At 38.5% G+C, this 26,799-nt stretch overlaps 1 protein-coding gene across 2 annotated transcripts in view; it reads right to left on the reverse strand.

The window, feature by feature from the left end:
• LOC126094765 (scoloptoxin SSD14-like) overlaps positions 1 to 26,799 on the reverse strand; it is a 452,119-nt gene that overhangs the window by 72,125 nt on the left and 353,195 nt on the right. For both annotated transcript variants that reach the window (XM_049909319.1, XM_049909328.1), the window contains one exon: positions 19,234 to 19,454. In XM_049909319.1, coding sequence (XP_049765276.1) covers positions 19,234 to 19,454 — 221 coding nt within the window. The remainder of the gene's footprint in view (positions 1 to 19,233; positions 19,455 to 26,799) is intronic.

Genomic DNA, 26,799 nt, shown 5'->3' on the forward strand with positions numbered 1-26,799 from the left:
TCAAAAGGGAGCTGGGGAAAAAAGATGATAGTGTTTCTAAGGTAGAAATAAGACATTGTGGTAGTTTGATTAGAGATACTAGTGCAGTTGCAAGTGTCCTTAATGAGCATTTTCTAACAGCTTCTGAAAAAACCAGTTGTAAGGGCTTGGTCAATGAGGCTATGGACCTCCTCAAAGAGATTGGACAGAATAAGTCAAATGCATATAGCCCCAGTTACTGTCAGTGAGGTGAAAATGATCATCACTAAAATGCAAACAAAAAATTCGTCTTTGATAATATTTCCTCTAAGGTACTTAAAAATTGTCATAAATTATATTTAACGAATCCCTTCAACAAGATATCGTCCCAGACAGAATAAAGTATGCAGATGTGAAACCGCTATTCTATTCAAGAAAGAGGATAAAACTAATGCACATCTACTGCTCGATTTCCCTTTTAGCAAGTTTCTCCAAAGTTCTTGAGAAAATTATACATAAGAGAATTGTAGAGCATCTGAACATCCACAAGGCTCTTAGCCATTGTCAATTCAGATTCCAAGCACGGCTGTCAACTGACGATGTTATATTCACATTTAACAATAATGTTTTGGAAGCTCTGAACAATTGATTAACTTCAGTTGGTATATTTTGGGATTTAACCAAGGGCTTTGACTGTGTGAACCATGAAATCCTCCTTTCAAAAGCTGTCTATTATGGTTTAAGAGGCACAATGGGAAAGTGGCTTCAATCATTCCCAACTGATTGAAAGCAGAGGGTATCACCCTCCATATCAACACTAAATTTAATAAATTAAATTGGTTGTGCCGTATTCTGGAGTTGAGAAAAATACTTAGTACAGCAACTTATGCTCTGTGTATTGTAGCAGCGACTGCAAATACTGAAGCTGTCAAGGCTGTTCATTTTGACTATTTTCATTCATTGTTGTCATGTGGCACAATGTTTTGGGAAAATCAACCAATGAGAAATAAAGTATTCGTCACTCAGAAAACAGCAATCTGAATTCTAAGCAGAGTGTGTAGAAATCATTCATGCAGAAACTTTTTTAAAAGACACAAAATATTAACATTGACCTCACAATGTATCCTGTCCCTTATGTCCTTTTTAGTTAAGAACCTGCCCTTACACAAAACCAATAGTGACTACCATGACAATGACACAAGGTCAAAACACGTGTTGCATGTGAATGGAAAAAAACTTGGGCCTAGAACAAAAAGAGGTACACCTCAAGCAAAAAGATGTTTAATGCTCTTCATATGGGCATAAAAAATCTTACTATTGTAATACCATAATTTAAAAATAAATTAAAAGAATATCTTCTGGATCACTCTTTTTACTCTCTTGATGAGTTCTTCGACATATAAACTTCAATATTTAAGTCAGATATGGCACATTGACTTGTAATATTTGCTGTTACCACTTAGTAACTGAACATGATGACCTATGTCAGAATAACAATGTACTTGACTTCTAGAAAAGTTTTATCTTATTATGGAATAATTGTAATTTATTATTGTATTGTTTTATACCTCTGTTTTACTTTAAGAAATGCCTATGCTTGTAAATGTTAACATTGTATCTATTAGTATCTATAAGTAGGCTACTGTTCTCATGTATAATTATGACTCATACCACATCCATACAATTCTCTAGTATATGGGATTTATGGAACACAAATAAATAAATAAAGACATAAAATTGTGTCTGTCGTATATCATGTGTGCTGTCAGAGCTCTGAAAGGGTTTTGTTAATCTTTTTTTCTTGATAAAGTACTTGTCTAAGCCTTTGGTCTGTTGATTCTTTGCTGTGAACAATTAATACAGCTTTCCAAACAAGGTAAACTTGATGGCAAGGGAGTTACACACTAATGTCCAACACTAATGCTGTCACCCAATGGTCTAAATTACTGATCACTAGTGTAAATTGTTCTCAGTCAGCAGTAACTTGTTGGTGCCCGATAATATTTTCTATAACTGTGAATCAAATAGTGGGGCCAATAACTGCCAATGCAGAGTGGAAGAACTGCTTGAGCCAATGGAGAGGCAGTTCTAGCTTCTGAGGGCAATTGCAAGGCAAAAGAAATCAGTGGACAGTCAACAGTTTCAAATCTCACTTACAATCACTTCCGTGGGGTAGATCAAATTCGTAGTGGTGTGTAGTTAGCACAGTTGTCTGCATTTTTTGAACTGAAGCAGGATTATTTACAGCTTTAGCATTCAGTCCTTTGCACTACACTGTGTCCACTTTTTGTATTGCAAGAAGGGAGAGATCCAAAACCTGAATTTCATTGCAGATTTGTTCAATCTCATTGCTAATGGCTTGTGTGTTTTCTATCCTCATGATGCCCTATTTAACTGTAAAAAAAGGGCTGTCCAAAATTATATGTGTTTCCTCATTGGCAGGATCACAAAATATATGGGTATGTGGGTAAGGCTTACACACAACTTGAAATAATGTACACAGAAATAAAGCTCACAGCATTACTTTATGCTTCTAGCAACACAAGTATACATTCATAAATGAAGACATAACTTGACACTGAGACTACCTTCAAAGATAACCCTTGTACCAGCTGTATCACACTATACATTCAGTTTGTAATGGGACACCCTCCTCTAACACTACCTTTTTTTCTGTATAGAAATAACTGATACCAAAAACATTCTCTGCTGTTTACCTAAAAGAATTTCATATGATTTTGTATATGGTGTATTATATTTCAAACTAAAATGTATAAAAAGAACTTAATTTATTTACACTCTGTACATACAGTAAAAATTCTTCTTCTTTTAGAAATATTTGAAATTATGAAATATCTGGCATACTTAAGAATCATATTATTAATTGCACAACCTCATACAAATTATTAAATTTATTTCTGGACTCATTTATAAAACAATGATATAAGTTGAAGATTCTTCTTTTGTCAATAAAGTTTGTAAACTCTTTGGAAATTGTAAGTACCGTACGGGGGGGGGGGGGGGGAGGGGGGGGGGGCAAATGGACTGCGCAGATCGGCGAATATTTCGTCATTTTGCGCATGACGTCAGCATAGGAGCACGTTGTGTTGAGGCACCAAAAGAGCTGTTTTACCGGTGTTGTTGTTTTGCTTTAGTTTGTGGTGCTTTGTAAAAGTGCTGAGTTAACATGCCTGGGTGTGCTGTAACAGGGTGTCTGTCGTACAGCTGAAAGACAAAAGGCACGGATATAATTTATCATTCGTTCCCAAAAGACGTTAAAGTGCAGAAGGCCGGGATTATGAAGTGCCACCGAAAAGATCGCTTCAGTGTTGCTACGTCAACTGTTTGTTCGTTGCATTTCACATCCGATGATTATCTACGTGACTTGTGAGCAGAACTTCTCAATCTACCGCCGAAGAAAACACTTAAACCAGGCGCAGTGCCGAGTGTGAATATACCAGGAAGTGTTCCCAGTGGAAATTCAGGCCCTGATGACACAGTTTCTCCGAATAGGGCAGACAGGTTGCAGGCAAGAAAGACAAAGAAAAATGCAATTGAGCACCTGGTTAGTGTGTCTCCGAAAAAAAGAAAAATAGACCAGTCAACAGCGACAGATAACTGTGACACGGATAGTAAACAGATCAGCGAACTCTGTAAACGTATAGAAGAATTAGAATACAGGAACTGCAGACTGACAGCGATGTGTGCAAATCTCAGGTGCAGTGAGAAGCGTTTGAAACTCAAAGTGAAAGCTTGTGGTGAGAAAATTAAATATCAACAAACATGTCGAAAGAAGCAAGTGCAGGAGAAAGTGACTCAAATATTAGGCAAATTGTTTTCAAAAACACAGATAAACTGTTTGTTGAGTGGAAAGAAACGAGCAAAATGGCAAAGGGAAGATATTTGTAAAGCGGTTACACTTCGTGCTGTGTCTAGGAAGTGTTATTTGTTTTTAAGAAATCAGGTCGGTTTCCCACTTCCAGGACTGTCAACACTTAAGAGATGGACGTCACGCTCTTTCAGATGCTTTCCTGGTGTGCTGACAGACGTTTTGCAACTAATGAAAGCACACTCATCTGTATTGACAAAAACTGAACGTGTATGTGTGCTACCATTCGACGAAATGAATGTAGACAGCAATATGATTTATGATCCTGTTGAAGATCATGTTGTAGGGCCACACAGTAACGTGCTATTTGTTACAGTACGTGGTTTGTTTTCTGGATGGAAGCAACCCATTTACTATGATTTTGACACACAAATAACAGCTGATCGGTTAAACAGTATTATCTGCTCTGTACAAGATGTTGGTTACGATGTTGTTGTGGTAGTGTGCGACCTTGGAACAAAAGATCGATGTGTGTGGAAATATTTTAATGTGACAGAAACAAATTCCTGCTTTTCCAATCCACAGTATGAAAATAAACGAATCTGGGTGTTTTCAGATGTTCCACATTTGTTTAAATTAATGAGGAACCACTTTCTGGATGACGGACTAAAGCTTCCAAGTGGGAAAATTGTTAATAAATCTATTGTAGAAAGACTGCTCACATTAGATAGGAGTGAAATGAAGTTGTGTCCTAAACTGTCACAGCTTCATCTCAGTGTCAAGGGGAGAGAGCGTCAAAGGGTTTATTTGGCAATGCAACTTTTTTCGAGTACCACAGCTAAAGCCATAAAGTACCTAATGCCTGAAGAGGAGGAAGCAGCAAATTTTTTTCAGTTAGCAAACGACGCATTTGACATTCTGAATGCTCAGAGGTACAATAAGAATGTGTTATCATGTGGTTATGGGATACATAAGGATGTTCAAGAAAGAATATTGAGAAAACTGTATACGTGTGCAGAAAAAATGCGCGTAGGCAATGCAAATCGCTTGCTCCCATTCCAGAAAGGCATTATGACAACTTTTTGGTCAGTATTTGGACTGTTTTCAGATCTTCAGCCACTACAAATAACATATATTTTAACAGCAAGATTGAACCAGGATGCACTGGAAAATTTTTTCTCGCAGATCAGAGGAATTGGTCATTTCCATTTGAACCCTTCTCCAACAGAAGTAAAATATCGATTACGGCTGTTACTGCTGGGACACAATGCTCATGACATTCCTCTGTCAAGTGACACATCAGTAGAGGCAGATGAGTGTGACGGATTTTTGACATCGCATCTGTTCACAGGAATTTTGCCTGACATAAGCGAAGCACTGCAGATGATAGATGGTGAAAAAGAGCTACGAGATATTAACTTTCCTGTTCAATCTGCACCAGAAGAATCTGCTGTCAAAGAGGGATGTGACTGCTCTGCAGAAGGATTCCGTTACCTGGCTGGCTACATTGCATATCGTGCAAAGAACTGTGACAAGACACTGGGAACGCCGTCTGCTGATATTTTAAGTCCTCCAACAAATGAAAATTATGATTGGATTGAATTTCTATCTCGCGGTGGGCTTACAGTTCCAAGAGATGAGTGGCTACATAAGGTGTCTCAGTTTGAACTAATTTTTAATGAATTTAATGGATTGTATAGTATTTCCAAGGAAAGAATGTAGTGAAAACAATATGCACTGCTGTCCAAACTAAATATCCGGAATTTTCGTCACACATTATAAAACTGTATGTCAGAATACAACTTTTCATTCGTATGCGATTCCTCAATACGAAGCATAAAATGCAGAAAGCAGCAGCAGCACAGAAGCGGAAATCAAGACAGTGGCACTCTTCTTCTACTGCAAACATCTAAACAGGTAAATCAACTACTTTAAATAATTTCCTGATGACTTATTGGTGTTATAAGTAGTTACTTGTCCTTAGTAAGAGCCGCTGCCTCGCTTTGCTCCTACAGTGACGTCACTGCGCCACCCAATCACAGCCGATTTAGCTTCGGGCCCAACCTCCCTTTTAAATAACCTTGGTACCGTAGAATGTTAGTAGCAGTGGGCATGCCTCTAATGGAAATGCTCGTGTTTTTTTAATTTTAGCTACAACAATGTAACTGATGGTTTTATGAAAAAGGAGATTGTGAAGTCGGTGTGATATTGAAAAATGTGACAAAGAATAAAATAATAGTTGATGGTGACTTTAATTTACCCTCGATATGTTGGCGAAAATACATGTTTAATTCCGAAGGTACGCATAAAATATCATCTGAAATTGTGCTTAACGCATTCTCTGAAAATTATTTTGAGCAGTTAGTTCATGAGCACACGCGAATAGTAAACAGTTGTGAAAACACACTGGACTTCTTAGCAACAAATAATCCTGACTTAACAACCAGCATCATAGCCGTTATAGGGATTAGTGAACACAGGGTTGTCGTAGCGAGATTGAATATTGTAATCCCCAAATCCTCGAAAAATAAGCGAAAAATATACCTATTCCAAAAAGCAGATAAAAACTCATTTGATGCCTTCCTGAGAGACAATCTCCACTCATCCCAAATTAATGATATAACTGTAGACCAGATGTGGCTTACATTCAAAGAAATAGTAACGGCAGCAATTGAGAGGTTTATACCAAATAAACAAACAAACGACAGAGCTGATCCTCCTTGGTACACAAAACGGGTTAGAACACTGTTGCAGAAACAACTAAACAAACATGCCAAATTTCAACAGACGCAAAATCCCCAAGATTGGCGATCCTTTACAGAAGCTCGAAACTTAGTGCGGAGTTCGATGCGAGACGCCTATAACAGTTTCCACAACGAAACTTTGTCTCGAAACCTGGCAGAAAATCTAAAGATATTCTGGCCGTATGTGAAGAAGCGACAAGAAACAATCAGTGCCTTCTCTGTGTGATAACAATGGAGATTCTAACAAAGACAGTGCTGCCAAAGCAGATTTACTAAACATAGCCTTCGGAAATGCCTTCACAAAAGAAGACGAAATAAATACTCCAGAATTCGAATCAAGAACAGCTGCCAACATGAGTAACATACAAGTAAACATCCTCAGAGTTGTGAATCAACTTAAATCACTTAATAAAAGCAAATCTTCTGGTCCAGACTGTAAACCAAGTAGGTTCCTTTCGGTGTATGCTGACGCATTAGCTCCATACTTAACAATCATATACATCCGTTCACTCGACGAAAGATCTGTACCCAAAGACTGGAAAGTTGCACAGGTCACACCAATATTCAAGAATGGTAGTAGGAGTAATGCACTACATTACAGGCCCATATTGTTAACATCGATATGCAGCAGGATTTTGGAACATATATTGTGTTCGAAAATTAAGTATTACCTCGAAGGAAACGGTCTATTGACACACAGTCAACATGGGTTTAGAAAACATCGTTCTTGTGAAACACAACTAGCTCTTTATTCACGTGAAGTGGTGAGCGCTATTGACAAGGGATTTCGGATCGATTCCATATTCCTGGATTTCCGGAACGCTTTTGACACTGTACCACACAAGTGGCTCGTAGTAAAATTGCGTGCTTATGGAATATCGTCTCAGTTATGTAACTGGATTTGCGATTTCCTGTCAGACAGGTCACAGTTCATAGTAATTGACAGAAAGTCATTGGGTAAAACTGAAGTGATTTCAGGCATTCCCCAGGGTAGTGTTATAGGCCCTTTTCTGTTCCTTATCTATATACAGGGTTATTACAAATGATTGAAGCGATTTCACAGCTCTACAATAACTTTATTATTTGAGATATTTTCACAATGCTTTGCACACACATACAAAAACTCAAAAAGTTTTATTAGGCATTCACAAATGTTCGATATGTACCCCTTTAGTGATTCGGCAGACATCAAGCCGATAATCAAGTTCCTCCCACACTCAGCGCAGCATGTCCCCATCAATGAGTTCGAAAGCATCGTTGATGCGAGCTCGCAGTTCTGGCATGTTTCTTGCTAGAGGAGGTTTAAACACTGAATCTTTGACATAACCCCACAGAAAGAAATCGCATGGGGTTAAGTCGGGAGAGCGTGGAGGCCATGACATGAATTGCTGATCATGATCTCCACCATGACCGTTCCATCGGTTTTCCAATTTCCTGTTTAAGAAATGCGGAACATCATGATGGAAGTGCGGTGGAGCACCATCCTGTTGAAAGATGAAGTTGTCACTGTCGGTCTCCAGTTGTGGCATGAGCCAATTTTCCAGCATGTCCAGATACACGTGTTCAACCGTTTCTTCGCACACTGCAGGCCGACCCGTTGATTTCCCCTTACAGAGGCATCCAGAAGCTTTAAACTGCGCATACCATCGCCGAATGGAGTTAGCTGTTGGTGGATCTTTGTTGAACTTCGTCCTGAAGTGTTGTTGCACTGTTATGACTGACTGATGTGAGTGCATTTCAAGCACGACATACGCTTTCTCTGCTCCTGTCGCCATTTGTCTCACTGCGCTCTAGAGCGCTCTGGTGGCAGAAACCTGAAGTGCGGCTTCAGCCGAACAAAACTTTATGAGTTTTTCTACGTATCTGTAGTGTGTCGTGACCATATATCAATGAATGGAGCTACAGTGAATTTATGAAATCGCTTCAATCATTTGTAATAGCCCTGTAAACGATTTGGGAGACAATCTGAGCAGCCGTCTTAGGTTATTTGATGCTGTCATTTATCAACTAATAAAGTCATCAGAAGATCAAAACAAATTGCAAAACGATTTAGAAAAAATATCTGAATGGTGCAAAATGTGGTAGTTGACCCTAAATAATGAAAAGTGTGAGATAATCCACACGAGTACTAAAAGGAACTCGTTAAACTTTGGTTATACAATAAATCAGTCTAATCTAAAAGCCATAAATTCAACTAAATACCTAGGTATTACAACTACGAACAACTTAAATTGGAAAGAACACACAGAAAATGTTGTGGTGAAGGATAACCAAAGGCTGCGTTTTATTGGCAGGACACTTAGAAAATGTAACATACCTACTAAGGAGACTGCCTACACTACACTTGTCCATCCTCTTTTAGAATGCTGCTGCACGGTCTACCATTCTTCCTAGGTAGGACTGACGGAGTACATCGAAAAAGTTCAAAGAAAGGCAGCACGTTTTGTATTATCGCGAAATATGGGAGAGAGTGTCACAGAAATGATATAGGATTTGGGCTGCAAATCATTAAAAGAAAGGTGATTTGCGTTGTGACAGAACCTTCTCCCGATATTCCAATCACCAACTTTCTCCTCCGAATGTGAAAATACACTCCTGGAAATTGAAATAAGAACACCGTGAATTCATTGTCCCAGGAAGGGGAAACTTTATTGACACATTCCTGGGGTCAGATACATCACATGATCACACTGACAGAACCGCAGGCACATAGACACAGGCAACAGAGCATGCACAATGTCGGCACTAGTACAGTGTATATCCACCTTTCGCAGCAATGCAGGCTGCTATTCTCCCATGGAGACGATCGTGGAGATGCTGGATGTAGTCCTGTGGAACGGCTTGCCATGCCATTTCCACCTGGCGCCTCGGTTGGGCCAGCGTTCGTGCTGGACGTGCAGACGTGCTGGACATGAGACGACGCTTCATCCAGTCCCAAACATGCTCAATGGGGGACAGATCTGGAGATCTTGCTGGCCAGGGTAGTTGACTTACAGCCTTCTAGAGCGCGTTGGGTGGCACGGGATACATGCGGACGTGAATTGTCCTGTTGAAACAGCAAGTTCCCTTGCCGGTCTAGGAACGGTAGAACGATGGGTTCGATGACAGTTTGGATGTACCGTGCACTATTCAGTGTCCCCTTGACGATCACCAGTGGTGTACGGCCAGTGTAGGAGATCGCTCCCCACACCATGATGCCGGGTGTTGGCCCTGTGTGCCTCGGTCGTATGCAGTCCTGATTGTGGTGTTCACCTGCACAGTGCCAAACACGCATACAACCATCATTGGCACCAAGGCAGAAGCGACTCTCATCGCTGAAGATGACACGTCTCCATTCGTCCCTCCATTCACGCCTGTCGCGACACCACTGGAGGCGGGCTGCACGATGTTGGGGCGTGAGCGGAAACGGCCTAACAGTGTGCGGGACCGTAGCCCAGCTTCATGGAGACGGTTGCGAATGGTCCTCGCTGATACCCCAGGAGCAACAGTGTCCCTAATTTGCTGGGAAGTGGCGGTGCGGTCCCCTACGGCACTGCGTAGGATCCTACGGTCTTGGCGTGCATCTGTGCGTCGCTGCGGTCCGGTCCCAGGTCGACGGGCACGTGCACCTTCCGCCGACCACTGGCGACAACATCGATGTACTGTGGAGACCTCACGCCCCACGTGTTGAGCAATTCGGCGGTACGTCCACCCGGCCTCCCGCATGCCCACTATACGCCCTCGCTCAAAGTCCGTCAACTGCACATACGGTTCACGTCCACGCTGTCGCGGCATGCTACCAGTGTTAAAGACTGCGATGGAGCTCCGTATGCCATGGCAAACTGGCCGACACTGACGGCGGCGATGCAATGCTGCGCAGCTAGCGCCATTCGACGGCCAACACCGCGGTTCCTGGTGTGTCCGCTGTGCCGTGCGTGTGATCATTGCTTGTACAGCCCTCTCGCAGTGTCCGGAGCAAGTATGGTGGGTCTGACACACCGATGTCAATGTGTTCTTTTTTCCATTTCCAGGAGTGTATTTTGTTGACACCGACCTACATAGGGCGGAACGATCACCACGATAAAATAAGCGAAAAAATCAGAGCTCGTATGGAAAGATATAGGTGTTCATTCTTTCAACACACTATACGAGATTGGAATAATAGAGAATTGTGAAGGTGGTTCAATGAAACCTCTGCCAGGCAATTAAATGTGATTTACAGAGTATCCATGTAGATGTAGATGTAGATGTAGAAAATTTAAGAAATAAACAGGCAAATCTTCATCGGTTATTTAGTCATCAGGGACCCCACAACATTATAAATGAAAATTTCAGCCACAAGGATGTACCTGCAGACGCAAGAACTGGAGCCAACAACAAGAAGAGAAAATGAAGATAAGTAAAAAGTTTTTCTTTTGTATGTCTTACGGCTCTCGAAGCTTTTGAAACTAATGAAGACACTAAGAAAAATTTAATAGTGATGTGTGGGAGGGTAAGACTACAGTGTGGGCATGAGCCATGATCTGCTTACTGATAATAAAGTTTTGTCTGTTGCAGAAGAAGAATGGATTTTGGATTTGCGTCACTTACAGTTTTTATATAAATGTAATTACAATGACTTGAAAACAGAAGACTCGAGAGTTGCCCAACAAATTTGTATGAATGAATTGAAAGAGGACTTTATAAATACGACAAAGACATCAGAAAAGATAAGTAGAAACTATTTGTGAGTTTTTTTTTTTTTTTTTTTTTTGACCTCTGCGATTACTCGGAAAATGAATAGAGACGAGAGTAGTGATGTAGATGTGAAAGCTGTAGCATCCAGCTTAGAAATCTTTGAACTAAGTGAAAGAGTAGTCAGCAAAGAAACAGTGAAAACTGATATTATGCAGTTGATTTTGGTAAAACTGAGGGCAGTTAATGATCAATTAACAGAAATAAAAACAGACAACATAGCAAATTTCATGCACTTAATGAGCAGTTAACTGAAAAATTTACTTCACTATGACAATTAAATGACCTGAAAACTGAAAACAATGATAAAATGGACAGGGTACAACACCAAATAGACCATTCAGGAACATTGTATTCACAAAAATCTTTATTCAAACAATGGTATTGCATGGTCCTCCATTCCAGTCAAGACATAATTTACATCCAATGGATTTTCTGCACCACTGTAGAGATAGTTTTGTATCAGGCATGAGTGAAAACTAAAAGATTAATTATGTTAAAAGAGGTCTTGAAGGGGAAGTTCTGTCTTGGGTGTATCTAAATTTAAGTCAGTGGGAGACATACTGAAGTTCCGAAAAAGGTTTTTAAATAAATTTTGATTGGAAGCTGAACAGCGGGGAATTAAAAGAGAATTTCTGAATGGTCCAAATTATAGGAATAGGGAGGGTACAATGAAAGAGTTCTGTAAGAATCAGCTTAAGAAATTAGCACACCTTGAGAGGCCGTTTCATGAAATGATATTGACTGATGCACTAAAAAGGAGATTACCAGAGAGGTTGCAGTGAGATTTAGTACATGGACCTAATGATTGCCTTTAACAATTTTTATGATATGTTGACAGGCTGGATAGGGCAGTAGAAAGATGCATGTACCATAATAATCGAAATGATAAAGATCACAATAACTACAGAAACAGAGATAATGGTAATTTCTATCAGGGTCAGTTTGATAATAGAGAAAGAAAGTTTTAACATCAGCAGAATAGGAACAATGGGGATAACTATGGGCAATTTAATAGGAAAAACAATCAGCAGTCCGCCTCAATGAAGGTCCACAGTTTTGGGCTGAGGAACACAAGTACCGGACCCCCAATTTACACTTGCAATAAGATAATAATAGCAGTGTTAATAATGTGGCACAAGTATCTGAAGTTGAACAGAAGGAATATTAGATTTCTCATTTATGTTTTGATCAAAAGTTTTGGAATACTATGTTTAATTATAGTGATGTAGCTACTAATCACCAACCAGAATGTGAGAGTAATGAGAATTTTGATGTAGTATGTACTAATGATTTCTTCTCCTGGTCAGAAAACAGTATTATCGATGTATGTAAAACAGGTGATGACTGTATTGATCTGAATTAGGTGGTATTTTTTATGTAGATGTAAATAAGAGCTGTGAAATGACAGAGGCTGGTAAGTCTGAGACTGGTAGCTTATTGCAAATGAATGTAGAAGAAGTGTGTGACTTTGATGGTAATGAGACTTGCGTTGTTAATGATGTTGTTGATGAAGGAATTTTGGAAGAATATGATGATGATGATGATGATAAGTATCAGGTATTTGTAGAGTTTAAGAATAAAGAAATTTCAGAGTTGTTTGTGAATACAGATAAGGTAAGTGATGTTTGTGATTATGTATGTGAGAGCCATAGGTTACCAGTCCAGTCAAAGCAGTTTTTCATTAATATCATGCAGTATAATGATCCAAACAGTAAAGGTGAATTATCTGTAAGCCTAAACAATAAAGGTGAAAAATTTTTGAAATTTGTTTGGGACCAGATCGATGATAACATAGACAAATATGCATCCTGGAATAAGCTAGCCATGGTTAGTCAAAATTTGTATCCAAATTGGTGGAATGAAGTGAAAGAAGATCTAAGTACGAAATGTAATTTTAACAGAAAAATATTTTTTGTTCCTTTTGTAATAAGTGATGTTAGTTGTGCTGTGGAATTTATTCAGTATGTTCTATCTTTACTTGACAATACATTAATAAAACCCTGCAAAAACAGTATGGATTTAGCATTGAAAGTGAGCTCTTACATGAAGTGTCTAATAGCAGATATGATGATTCATATTTTGTATGTCCTTACATTATGATTAAGACTGATCAGTGGGAAGGGAAATGCTTGAGTGATACAGGTAGTCTGATTTGTGGTATATCTGAACAATTTAGAGACAAGATTATGTTTAGTGAAATTCGTGGAAATGTCCATTGCACATGTAAAGATAAGAGGACTTACTGGTAAAGAAAGCAAGTATGTAAATGTCAAGTACAGGTAACATGTAGGACAAGACATATGAACATGGATGCATACTGATACCTAGTCTAGAAAAAATATTCACTATATTTGTACATTTATAAGACTATATAATTGTGTATTGTTTGCCATGAATATAGTATGTAAGGTCATGCAGTTTCTAAAGTTATGTGCTATCCACTGACTGAGGTCAAATCTATTTGTAGATTTATAAGACTAGATAACTGTGTTTTGTTTGACTGGAATTTAGTATGTAAGATGATGTGAATTATTTAAAGTTCTGTCTTATCTATTGACTGAATTAAAATCTATGATACATTATATAGTTGTGTTCTGTAATAGATTTGTGCTGTAGAATTAGATACATATATGACATGAGACTAAAGGAGTAGATCTTTTTACAGTTTTGAAATGGAATAATGTTCAAAATTTGTACTGCAAAGATTAGTAATAGTATCGTTTACCATTTATTTACTACCATTTATTACCAGGTCTTCATAATTCACCAGCCATGGCTGGACAGACTGCATCAAAGTTACAATCAAATTATTTGCAATATAATGAATTACAGAATATCATCTAACCTTTATACAGGTAACGTATACAGACTATGTCATGTTCACTGTGTCCATTCGCTTTCTTCACAGTCAAAGAATTCTTGGACCGAGTATAATGGGTATTGTTTTAGGCCTTCAGCAATTTCTTTCTTGAAGTTTTCCAGTGGCAGGGTCTGCAATTCAACAGGCAGTTTGTTGAAATTCCTCACAGCGATCATTGGAGAACGTCTCTTGTTTTGGACAGTCGGCAGGTTGGTAGATTTATGCCTTCTTTGCTGCGGGTATTACGTTTATGGATGTTATGCCTCCTACTGTAGGTATCTAGTTTTTCCCTTATGTGGATAAATGTGGCTATGGAACAAAGCGTAGCAGACAGTCATCAGAAACTGGTCTGTAATCATTTTTTTTAAATCTTCATAGGAGGTATATTACAGGAGAGAGTTTCTTGCATACATGCACAGTGTGTCCATTCCATGAGAGTTTGTGTTCTATGGTGAAGCCTAACAGTTTCACAGATTCTGTATGATCAGTGTATCTGTTTTTTCTGAGACTGCGTAACATACGCTGGGTTTTTTCTTTGTTTACTTTCATCTTTTTAGTGATGAACCATTTAGTAGCATTTTCAAACTGTACAACAGACTTCATGACTGCTTTGGCAGAATTTTCCCCTTTGGCAATAAGAGTGGTGTCGTCTGCAAATTGTAGTGTCTCACCAATTTCACTTAGATCATTTACAAAAATGAGGAAGAGGAGTGGGGCCATGACTGAACCTTGTGGCACACCGTGTTCTACCTTCTGTTCCTGGGATATTGCTCCTTGGATTGGAACAATTTGCCTTCTGTTTTCCAAGTAAGACTGAAGTGTAGCTATGGCTGTTCCTCCAACATCATAGCATTTTAGTTTTTTGAGCAAGATCTCGTAGGGGATGCAGTCGAAAGCTTTGCTTAGATCGTACAGTGTGAGTGCCACAAACTCTCTCTCCTTAAATGCCTGCATTTCTTTTCTTAATAAGTCTAATGCTGCAGTGGTACAGGACTTTTCCTTCTGGAAACCATGTTGTGCATCATTGAAGAGATTGTTTTCTTCAAAATAAGTTAGGATCTGATCTTTCCTGATGGATTCAATCAATTTTGCCAGTATAGGAATGATTGATATTGGCCTACAACTTGACACATTATCTGGGTTTGCTTTTTTGTAAACTGGTACTGTCCTTCAAATTTCAAGAAATCTGGGAAAACTCCTGCAGATAGGCAGCTGTTTATAGCTGTTGCTAATGGCTGTGCTATTTTTCCAATAATTTTCTTTAGGACAGTACAGGACATCCCAAAGATATCTTGACTCTCCGAAGTTTTGTAAGATTTTACTATTTTCACTACGTCATTTGCGTGTACTTTTTTCCATGTTTCAAATTAACTGTGAGTTTTATTTGGTATGTAAACAGCAGGATCTATAACCGATTTCAGCAACAGTGTTTGCTATAACTTTAATAAAGTAGTCATTGAAGTCATCAGGACTGCAGGTATAAGAAGAGGAAGTAGGCTTCTTCCTATGTTCATTTACTAGAGTCCAGGGTGCTTTGCACAGATTCTAAGCTTCTCTTATGAATCTATCATTCCCCCTCCTTTTAACTTCTTCTACTTTTTTTCTCTAAAATCTCTTGGCCTCTAAGTAATTGCTGCCTAACAATCGTTTACTATTTGGATCTGTGGCTGCTTTGGCACAGTCATTCCACATTAGAACAATGATTTTTAGATTGGCTAGCTCAGGTGTGTATAATGTTTTTGCATTTACTATGTTCTGTTTTCTTTGTGCTTTACCTGTGTGGCTTTTCTTTGGTATCAGTGGGAACATCTCATCGAATTTGGTTTTTAGTGTCTGGAAAAGAACATTTAAGGCATTATTCGGTTTTGCTTCTGTAATTAATTGCTGCCAGCTTATACTGGACAGTGAGGCATTGAAAGTGTCTAGTTTTTCTTTTGGCACTATTCTTCTGTGAAATACATAATTCGATTGCCATGTATTTGTCTGTTGGTTACCCAGACAGTAGTCTCATGACTAATGCACTGTGGTCTGCTGTCATCGTATCAACTACATTTATTTTGTAATTCCAGGTATTTATATTCGTAATAATTTGTGTGTATTACCTTATTAGTCCATTCCTTCTCATTACATTTAACACTGAATATTAATGTTTCATATGTGAACACTTTTTATTCGCACCTGACATAAATCCCATATAACTGACTTTGAAAAGTTACTAAGGACAACATATCTCATGTGATGTGAAGAAGGTATTGAACAGCATATTTAGAACACAAAACACCTGTGTTGTGACTTATATTTGTGAATTGTTATCCAAGACTGCTAAAGACAGTGTTATTCAGCAAAAATGCATTTTTTTTTTCAAATAGGGGGATTGACTTTCCAATACATTATGTAAATTTAAATCATTATGTATTTTTATTTATCATTTGTAAATGAATCTTCTGGGTCTTTGTGTACTTAGGTTAGTTTGTATGGACAATTAGCAAATAGTGTGGAAGACATTTACCAGTATGGCCAATATAAGAAGATATATAAATGCCTGCTTTCATACACTGATTTTGATTCTCAAGCTACCAGATTGTGTCATCCTCCAAAGATAAGTATGACTCTGTTTACCTGTATTTATCTTGAGTATTGCAATATTGCATCTGATTGGAACTTGAGTTGTGGACAGATTAATACTTAATTCTGTTTTGGGTAACTGTGGTCATCACGACTATGTTTCTGTGTGCTCAAGGAGAACGTCCAACCATTGATTGCAGCTAGATGCTTCTTACAATTACTCTTTGCATATAATTGAACTTATTGATGTGATTATGAACTTTATTCATTTTGTTGGGTCATAACATTTTCTACTGGTTTGTACCCAGTGTGTTTGGATTCATGGGTCGATCCCCACATCATAAACTTAGGCCTTAATATTTATCCATTCTTTTGTTCTTTCATGAGTCAACATATCCTCAAATACTATTGTTTATGTCTCTGACTGATTTTGTACTATATTCCTACTCATGATTGAATATATTCTTCTGGTCTGTACCTATCGTTCTGAGTTTTTCAAGTCAGTTCATTTGTCACACCCATAGGCTCTGAAATTTTTCTCTTCTCTTTTGATTTGAATGTTTTATTGTATGGATGTTAAATTACAATTTATAATTCTAGTAATTTACATTGTCTCTGTATTTATTTCTATAGTTTAGTTGTGAAATGTTGTAGTTTTGAACTTATATTATTTGTCTTGTGACAGTATGTTCTACAGACCTGAAAATCTGGATACCATATCCTGATATATGTATAGATTATGATGTGTATAGTAGATATTTCTCATTTGTTTTCGGTAATATGTTATGTATTAGATACTTCTATGCATCTGTCTGCTATCCTCGGCATAATTTTGTACACTGTTTGGCAAACCTTGTAGTCTGTCACAGAATATTGTAAAACCCTGTATCCAAATTTTGTGATGGGGACATTGTAATGGGACACCCTCCTCTAGCACTACCTTTTTTATAGAAATAACTGATACCATGTATACTATCAATTCTTACATGGGTAAACATTTGCGGCTGTTTAACTAAAAGAATTTCATATGATTTTGTATACGATGTATTATATTTCAAAACTAAAAAAGTATAAAAAGAACTTAATTTGTCACCCTCTGTATGTACAGTTAAAATTCTTCTTCTCTTAGAAATATTTGAAATTACGAAATTTCTAGCATACTTAAAAATAATTATTAATTGCATAATCTAATGCAAATTAGTAAATTAATTTCTGGACTCATTTATAAAATAATTATGTAACTTTAAGATTCTTCTTCTGTCAAGAAAATTTGTAAACTCTTTGGAGTATTGTGAGTACTGCAGAATGTTAGTAGTAGTAGGCATGTCTCTGATGGAAACACATGGTTTTTTTAAAATTTTGTCTGCAACAATGTAATTGATGGTTTTATGAAAAATGAGATTGTGAAGTCAGTGTGATATTGAAAAATGTGACAAAGAGTAAAATTCAAGAAATAAACAGGCAAATCTTCATCAGTTATTTAGTCATCAAGAACCCACGATGTTATAGATCAAACTTTCAGCCGCAAGAATGTACCCCTAGATGCAAGAACTGGAGCCAACAACAAGAAGAGAAAATTAAGATAAGTAAAATGTTTTTCCTTTGTGTATTTCAAGCCTCTCGAACCTTTTGAAATTAATGAAGCCACTAATAAAAATTTGATAGTGATGAGTGGGAGAGTAAGATTACAAGTTGCTGGGCTGATTATTTACATACACACACACACACACACACACACACACACACACACACACACACACACACCAACTGGTAAATTACAAACAGTGATTAGTCCATATCAGTTGCATGGACCTTTAGGCTGCAATGTAGTTACACTCTTATTCAATTTAGTGACAGATTTAAACTGTACACCTGATGAAGACTCAATCCTGTAAGCTTACCTTTTGCAACCATTGCTCATACTGTCTTACCTATTGATTCACAAGTTCTGTACCAGCAAAGGCTGTCAGCTGTATAACTAAATCATTTAGAGCATTGCTCAGGAAATATAAGGACCCTCGTCTAGGTACTGGTGTGGCACCCAGTTTTAATGTCAGGAAGTGATATGCTTTTCTTTCAGAACTTGAAATTGATGCCAGACATGTGGAATGAGATCCTATAGAAGTACACATCACCACAGCAGTATTCTAAATTTTCCGTTAGTTTATCCATGAACAGTTTCAGAACGTTATGGGCAGGAATTCAAATACCTACATATTAAAAACAATGCATAAAATGACCAAGACCTAGGGTTCTGCGTTCCATGTGACTGATCCTATGCCCAAAACCTTCCCCTTTCATTGCTCATTATTAAATTTATTGTTATTGCAGTTGATACAGATGATTATGTTTTACTGCTTCATGACCCATTACTATTCTGACATCTCTGTTTTATAAAAGTATCAATATCTTATAAAATACTGTATGCCACAGACCCACAAGCATTAAAACAAAATAAATTCATTAAATTATCTAAAAATAACTGATCAATAACGTCAGAGTAGGCCTAAATGCTGAAACGGCAGCTATGGACAATTTTTAAATCCTTGGAAGACACTTACCACGTTGAGAAAGTGTAGAATTTCCATGGTACATGTCTGCAGAGGAATTTGCAGGCGCAGTTTCACGTGCATTCAGTGTTACTGCAGTCTGATTTTCTCGAGAGTAAATTGTCATTAGGAAGCCACCCCCTAATCCCATGCTCTGCAGACAGATCACTCCCTCACAGAAGAGAGCAGCTATTGCAGCCTCAACAGCATTACCTCCCATCTCCAATATATCTCTGAAAAGACCGTAAGTGTAGAATTTTAAAAAAGTATATTGTTCAAATAAAGACATAGTTTAAATCAGGATTGTCATGGATCAAAAGCAAAATCTTATTGTTATATTGTGTTCAGTACTTTAAAAAGTGAAATTATCATAAAGAAGTCATGAAAACTGCAAAGCCGCAGGCCTAAAAAGATCAGATGATAATACACTTCTGATCAAAACTGTCTGATCACCTATTAGTGAACATTAAAAAAGGAATTGTGCACACATTGCTTTATTAATTTTTTGTTTCATAATGTGGGGCCACAGTCATAATATATTTCTTTACAGTCAATACCGCCATTAGACTGTTTTTTATTTGTAGTGTTACATTTACACGATCATGTTTTCGGCTTCAAAGTGGCATTATCAAGTGTTTTAAGTGTTATACACTGCCTAAGTTGGCATACTGTCATATTTAAAATACACTATTAGACACATTGACTAAGGGTTGATATTTCTGGTAAAGCCTACTGCTTTGTTTTATCACTGAGTATACCATCTTGTAGACGCTTTAAAAAAACATTGTTTTATGAAGGTTTGAATTCTGCTGTGCACACATTCAATGAATGTATGAATGTCTGTGGAAAAACAGCAGCCCTCTCTTCTTCAAAAGCTGAAACCAGAGAAGGTAATGAATGACGTTTGTTACTGGGGTCTGGAACGAAGTCAACAATGTTATGAGGGTAACCCCAAAAGTAAGGTCTCCTACTTTTTTCTAAGTACATAGACCTGTTTCTTTCTACAATAGTTTACATCGGTTTACAGCTTGAACATTTAGCTATTTTTCGACATAATCACCATTTCTGTCGAAGCATTTTTGTAGACGCTGTAGCAGTTTCAGTATGCCCATGTCATACCAACTCGCCGCCATGCTGTTCAGAAAGTTATGAACCTCTTCTTTCACCTCGTCGTCTGAGCTGAATCGCTTTCCGGCCAAATGTTCTTTTAACCTAGGGAACAGGTGATAGTCACTAGGCGCCGAGTCAGGACCATAGGGTGGGAGGGTGATTGATTATGTTCCACTGAAACTGTTGCAGGAGAGCAACGGTTTGCCGAGCGATGTGCAGGCGAGCGTTATCTTCGAGAATGTGTACGCCCTTGCTCAACATTCCTGTTCTCCGGTTCTGGATTGCCCGTTTGAGTTTTTTCAGAGTCTCACAGTACATGTCAGCGTTAATTGTGGTCCCAGTGGTCATAAAGTCGACCAACAATACCCCTTTCCGATCCCAAAGACGGTTGTCATGACTTTACCGGCAGACTGTGTTTGTTTGAATTTCCGCAGCTTTGGCGAAGAAGGATGCCGCCACTGGCTTGATTGTTGCTTGGCCTCAGGTGTAAAGTGGCATGCCCAAGTTTCATCACCCGTGACAATTCAGTCCAGAAAGTTGCCCTGTTCGGCTGCAAGGCGGTGAAGAAATGCGAGGAAAGCATCAACTTGTTGCCGCATGTAGTCCTCAGTCAGTATGCATGGCACCCATCTTGCGCACACCTTCCGGTAGTTCAAAGTCTCCATTAAAATTCTGTGAGCGGTGCTTCGGGAAATCTCAGGAACCAACGCACAGAGATCATCCAGGGTGATATGCCATTCTTCACGCATGCTTTGCTCAACCTTCAACACTGTCTCCTCAGAAATAGACGGTCTCTCGCTCCTTTGTTCGTCGTGAATTTTGGTCCGACCAGCTGCAAACTCTCCACATAACTTACGAACATTTTTGACATCCATGCACGACTCACCATACACTTCCGTCAATTGGCGATGGATTTCAATCGGCGCAGTGACCTTTGCGTTCAAAAACCGAATAACTGCGCGCAATTCGCAGTTGGCGGCGACATCCAACGGGAGCTCCATTCTCAACGGATGCCAAGCCAAGACTGAGCGCCTCAGCGCGGCGTGCGCATGTTTACACACAGTGCGTGAAGCACTCTTCATAACAGTGTGACCAACTGCCACACAGAGTTCTGTACTAATAAAAAAAATAAGAGACCTTACTTTTGGGATTACCCTCGTATTTAACGTAAAGGTGTTCCATGCGGTTAAGGTCTGGGTTCTTGGCAGGCCAGTACATTTCAGGTATGTTACTGTCTACATCCACATCTACATCTACATGGGGATACTCCGCAAATCACATTTAAGTGCCTGGCAGAGGGTTAATCGAACCACCTTCACAGTTCTCTATTATTCCCATCTCGTATAGCGCGCGGAAAGAATGAACACCTGTATCTTTCCGTACGAGCTCTGATTTCCCTTTTTTTTTTTTTATTTTGCTGGTCGTTCCTCCCTATGTACGTTGGTGTCAACAAATTATTTTCGCATTCGGAGGAGAAAGTTGGTGATTGGAATTTCGTGAGAAGATTCCGTCGCAACGAAAAGTGCCTTTCTTTAATGATGTCCAGCCCAAACCCTGTATCATTTCTGTGACACTCTCTTCCATATTTCGCGATAATAGAAAACGTGCTGCCTTTCTTTGAACTTTTTCGATGTACTCCGTCAGTCCTGTCTGGTAAGGATCCCACACTGTGCAGCAGTATTCTAAAAGAGGACGGACAAGCGTAGTGTAGGCAGTCTCCTTAGTAGGTCTGTTACATTTTGTAAGTGTCCTGCCAATGAAACTCAAGTCTTTGGTTAGCCTTCCCCACAACATTTTCTTTGTGTTCCTCCCATTTTTAGTTGTTTGTTATTGTAATACCTAGGTATTTAGTTGAATTTACGGCTTTTAGATTAGACTGATTTATCATGTAACCGAAGTTTAACGAGTTCCATTTAGCACTCATGTGGATGACCTCACACTTTTCACCATTTATGGTCAACTGCCATTTTTCGCACCATTCAGATATCTTTTCTAAATCGTTTTGCAATTTGTTTTGGTCTTCTGATAACTTTATTAGTCGATAAACGACAGCGTCATCTGAAAACAACCAAAGACGGCTGCTCAAATTGTCTCCTAAATCATTTATATAGGTAAGGAACAGCAAAGGGCCTATTACACTACCTTGGGGAACGCCAGAAATCACTTCTGTTTTACTCGATGACTTTCCGTCAATTACTACGAACTGTGACCTCTCTGACAGGAAATCAGAAATCCAGTCACATAACTAAGACGATATTCCATAAGCATGCAATTTCACTACGAGCCGCTTGAGTGGTAAAGTTTTAAAAGCCTTCCGAAAATCCAGAAATACGGAATCGATCTGAAATCCCTTGTCAATAGCACTCAACACTTCATGTGAATAAAGAGCTAGTTGTGTTTCACAGAAACGATGTTTTCTAAACCCATGTTGACTGTGTGTCAATAGACCGTTTTCTTCGAGGTAATTCATAATGTTCGAACACAATATATGTTCTAAAATGCTGCAACATATCGACGTTAACGATATGGGCCTGTAATTTAGTGGATTACTTCTACTACGTTTCTTGAATTTTGGTGTGACCTGTGCAACTCTCCAGTCTTTGGGTACAGATCTTTTGTAGGGCGAACGGTTGTATATGATTGTTAAGTATGGTGCTAATGCATCAGCATACTCCGAAAGGAGCCTAATTGGTGTACAGTCTGGACCGGAAGACTTGTTTTTATTAAGTGATTTAAGGGGCTCCGGAAAGGCTCAAAATCATGAAAAGTTCAATTTTTACTTTTTTGCGTTTTCTGAATCTGCAGACTATTACCTTTTAATAGATATATAATTTATTCAATTCCGAAGACTACAACTATTTTTAAATTTTTTTGAAATGTGTTCTACATGGGCGTGACCCACTGTGGCGCTGTTAAACTGCTGTCAAATGTTGTTATTATTAACGTCCGTGTTCATCAGGTACATTTTAGTGATGTGAGATAAAGTATGTGTTGTGGCTAACCTGTGATGGTTCAATATATATCGCTGGTGTGATTATCGATTGTTTCATGTTTATTTACTCTGTCGTTATCTCGAAAATATTCGTAATTAGTTATGTTTCTTGAGTCTCTGTTTTGTTGAAGTATAATAATGAGTAAAAGTAAAGTTGCTGTTGCGACTTTCAATGATGGCAACATTGTAAGGTGCAAGGTATTTAGAAATATGGGAATGAAGATAGGTTCTAACATGGTACGAGCGATGCTTGCTTTAGACAAGGAACGCCTTCGGGCTGCAGACAGGGCTGCAAAGAGTCTAGAAATACAAGCAAGAGTAAACAGGAGGAGGAACAAGAGGAAGCTGGAGGAGGAGTTTGCAGAGGATGAAGATAATCCATCCTATGGACCTGGAATGCACTAAAAAGTTAATCCAATCTTTGTCGCTCGATTCCCAAAACTTTTATTTTCTCATACTAATTACATGTTTTCTAAGGATCTTCCAAACATATTTGTTTCAAACTTTCAGTAAATGTTACACAGTACCTTCTGCATAATTTAACACAGCCTTTTTCCAAAAAACTGTATATTTTTGAATATATAAATAACAAATTGCAAAAAAATGTTGTGAATTTTCGTTAGAATTGAAAAAAAATCATCTTTAATAACTGAACTAAAATTTTAAAATCCCTGTGTTAAGTTGTAGCCCATATTCCAATAAATAATCTGTAAAAATCTGGCAGAAGTAAAGCTGTGAGTACCGGGCGTGAGTCGTGCTTCGGTAGCTCAGTTGGTAGAGCACTTGCCCGCGAAAGGCAAAGGTCCCGAGTTCGAGTCTCGGTCGGGCACACAGTTTTAATCTGCCAGGAAGTTTCATATCAGCGCACACTCCGCTGCAGAGTGAAAATCTCATTCTGGAATCTGTAAAAAGTTCAACTTCCTACCTCAAATACTTTGTGACGAAAGATGTAATTTATAAGCGTTATTTTAACATTGCAAGTATAGGGCGTTCCGGAGCCACTTAAGTTGCTTCACTTCTCCGAGGATATTTACTTCTATTTTACTCATGTTGTCAGCTGGTCTCGATTCTAATTCTGGAATATTTATTTCGTCTTCTTTTGTGAAGGCATTTCGGAAGGCTATGTTTAGTAACTCTGCTTTCGGAGCACTGTCTTCGATAGTATCTCCATTTCTATCGTGCTGAGAAGGCATTGATTGTTTCTTGCCGCTAACATACTTCATATACGCGCAGAATCTCTTTGGATTTTCTGCCTGGTTTCGAGACAAAATTTCGTTGTGGAAACTGTTATAAGCATCTCGCATTGAAGTCCGCGCTAAATTTCGAGCTTCTGTAAGAGATCGCCAGAATTGGGAATTTTGCGTCTGTTAACTATGGCATGTTTGTTTCATTGTTTCTGCAACAGTGTGGTGACCCGTTTTGTGTACCAAGGAGGATCAGCTCCGTCGTTTGTTAATTTATTTGGTTCCAATCTCTCAATTGCTGCTGATACTATTTCTTTGGATTTATGCCACGTTTGGTCTACACTTATATTATTAATTTGGAATGAGTTGAGATTGTCTCTCAAGGGGCGTCATCTGAATTTTTATCTGCTTTTTTGAATAGGTATATTTTTCGCTTATTTTTTGAGGATTTGGGGATTACAGTAGTCAATCTCGCTACGACAACCCTGTGTTCATTAATCCCTGAATCGGTTTTGATACCCGTTATTAACTCAGGACTATTTGTTGCTAAGAGGTCAAGTGTGTTTACACAACCGTTTACTATTCGCGTGGGCTCATGAACTAACTGCTCGAAATAATTTTCAGAGAATACGTTTAGCACAATTTCGGATGATATTTTATGCGTACCTCCGTAATTAAACATGTATTTTAGCCAACATATCGAGGGTAAATTAAAGTCACCACCACCTATTATCGTATGAGTCGGGTATGTGTTTGAAATCAGACTCAAATTTTCTTTGAACCTTTCAGCACTGTATCGTCTGAATTGGGAGGTCGGTAAGGATCCAATTATTATTTTATTCCGGTTGCCGACAATGACCTCTGCCCCCACTGTCCACAAACATTGCCACACAGAAGCTGTTTTATGATAGATCACATTGTCATGCTGATACAAACTATCATTGCCTCTGAGCTGTTCCTCTACTACAGCGTTTCTCCACCTTTCAATATTCATGACCCAATTTTCAATCGTAATTTCCATCATCCCCCTCCCAACCCCTTCCTCATTATATATAGCAATAAATTTACTTATTCTTGGTGATTTGCAGTGTTTGTAACTTAGCAGTTTTAGTGTCAAAGTACATTATATATATATATATATATATATATATATATATATATATATATATATATATATATATAATGTATTTCCAGTGCGTTGACACTACAGTTACAAAGTTACAAACACTACAAATTACCAAGAATAATTAAATTGATTGCTGTTTCGCTGTTGCTCTTGTTACAGCTATGCATGTGAATAGTTGATGGATTACCTCAGGTGAGTGTGGGGTGCAAAGGAGAAATAGTATGGCTGCTGGGTCTAAGAGTGTCAGAGGGGAAATGTGTTCTTGTTTGTCTTCTGATGCTGGAAATTCATAAGTGTTCACAGCTCTTACGGATCACCAGCAATTAGAGGCAACTGCTGTGTAAGAGCACGTGAACTCCCTAACTTCCATCACCTTGTGGATTTAATAGTTATTTTTCTTTGAGTGCTGTTAAATGTTTCCAACATAGACACTGCAATTTGAAAGCTACAGCACTAAAACCTACTGCACTACTGCTCTTCTGGACTTCATGAAACCTGGCATCAGGGTTGCGAGCACACCTTCAATACGATTTAAGGGGCTTTTGTGCATGCACAGCTGGGGTGATGTAATTGCCTTTCGAGTCAAATAAATAAGGATTTGATAAACAACATGCACGGTTCATGACGTGCACAACTAGCTCTTACCACTCAACTGCAAGTTTACGTCAGTTCCATCAGCGGTAGCACACTGTGGCAGACTTTTATCCCCATTCACTCGGTATAAATCACTCTTCACTCATCAGATAGGCCAAGTCACTCACTATATAGCAAAACTAGATCGGAAGTCAGTATATGTTAGGCTATACTGATAGAAAATCTATTTTGTGAGTTTCCGAATGAGTTATAGTATATTAAGTTTTGAATTTTATCATACAGTAATCCATTTGGAACGCTGGGAGTCATAAGGGCCTAAAGCACATCACCATTGATTGTGAGATTGTAGCATTTATTCATGCGTCTGCAATCTGTTGATCTTATAGTGGGTCAGATTTATCTGTGCTGCAGGCCCACATTGTAAATACAGGGTGTTTCAAAAATGACCGGTATATTTGAAACGGCAATAAAAACTAAACGAGCAGCGATAGAAATACACCGTTTGTTGCAATATGCTTGGGACAACAGTACATTTTCAGGCAGACAAACTTTCGAAGTTACAGTAGTTACAA

Source organism: Schistocerca cancellata, chromosome 1, assembly GCF_023864275.1.
Source record: "Schistocerca cancellata isolate TAMUIC-IGC-003103 chromosome 1, iqSchCanc2.1, whole genome shotgun sequence".
In the NCBI taxonomy this organism is placed as follows: domain Eukaryota; kingdom Metazoa; phylum Arthropoda; class Insecta; order Orthoptera; family Acrididae; genus Schistocerca; species Schistocerca cancellata.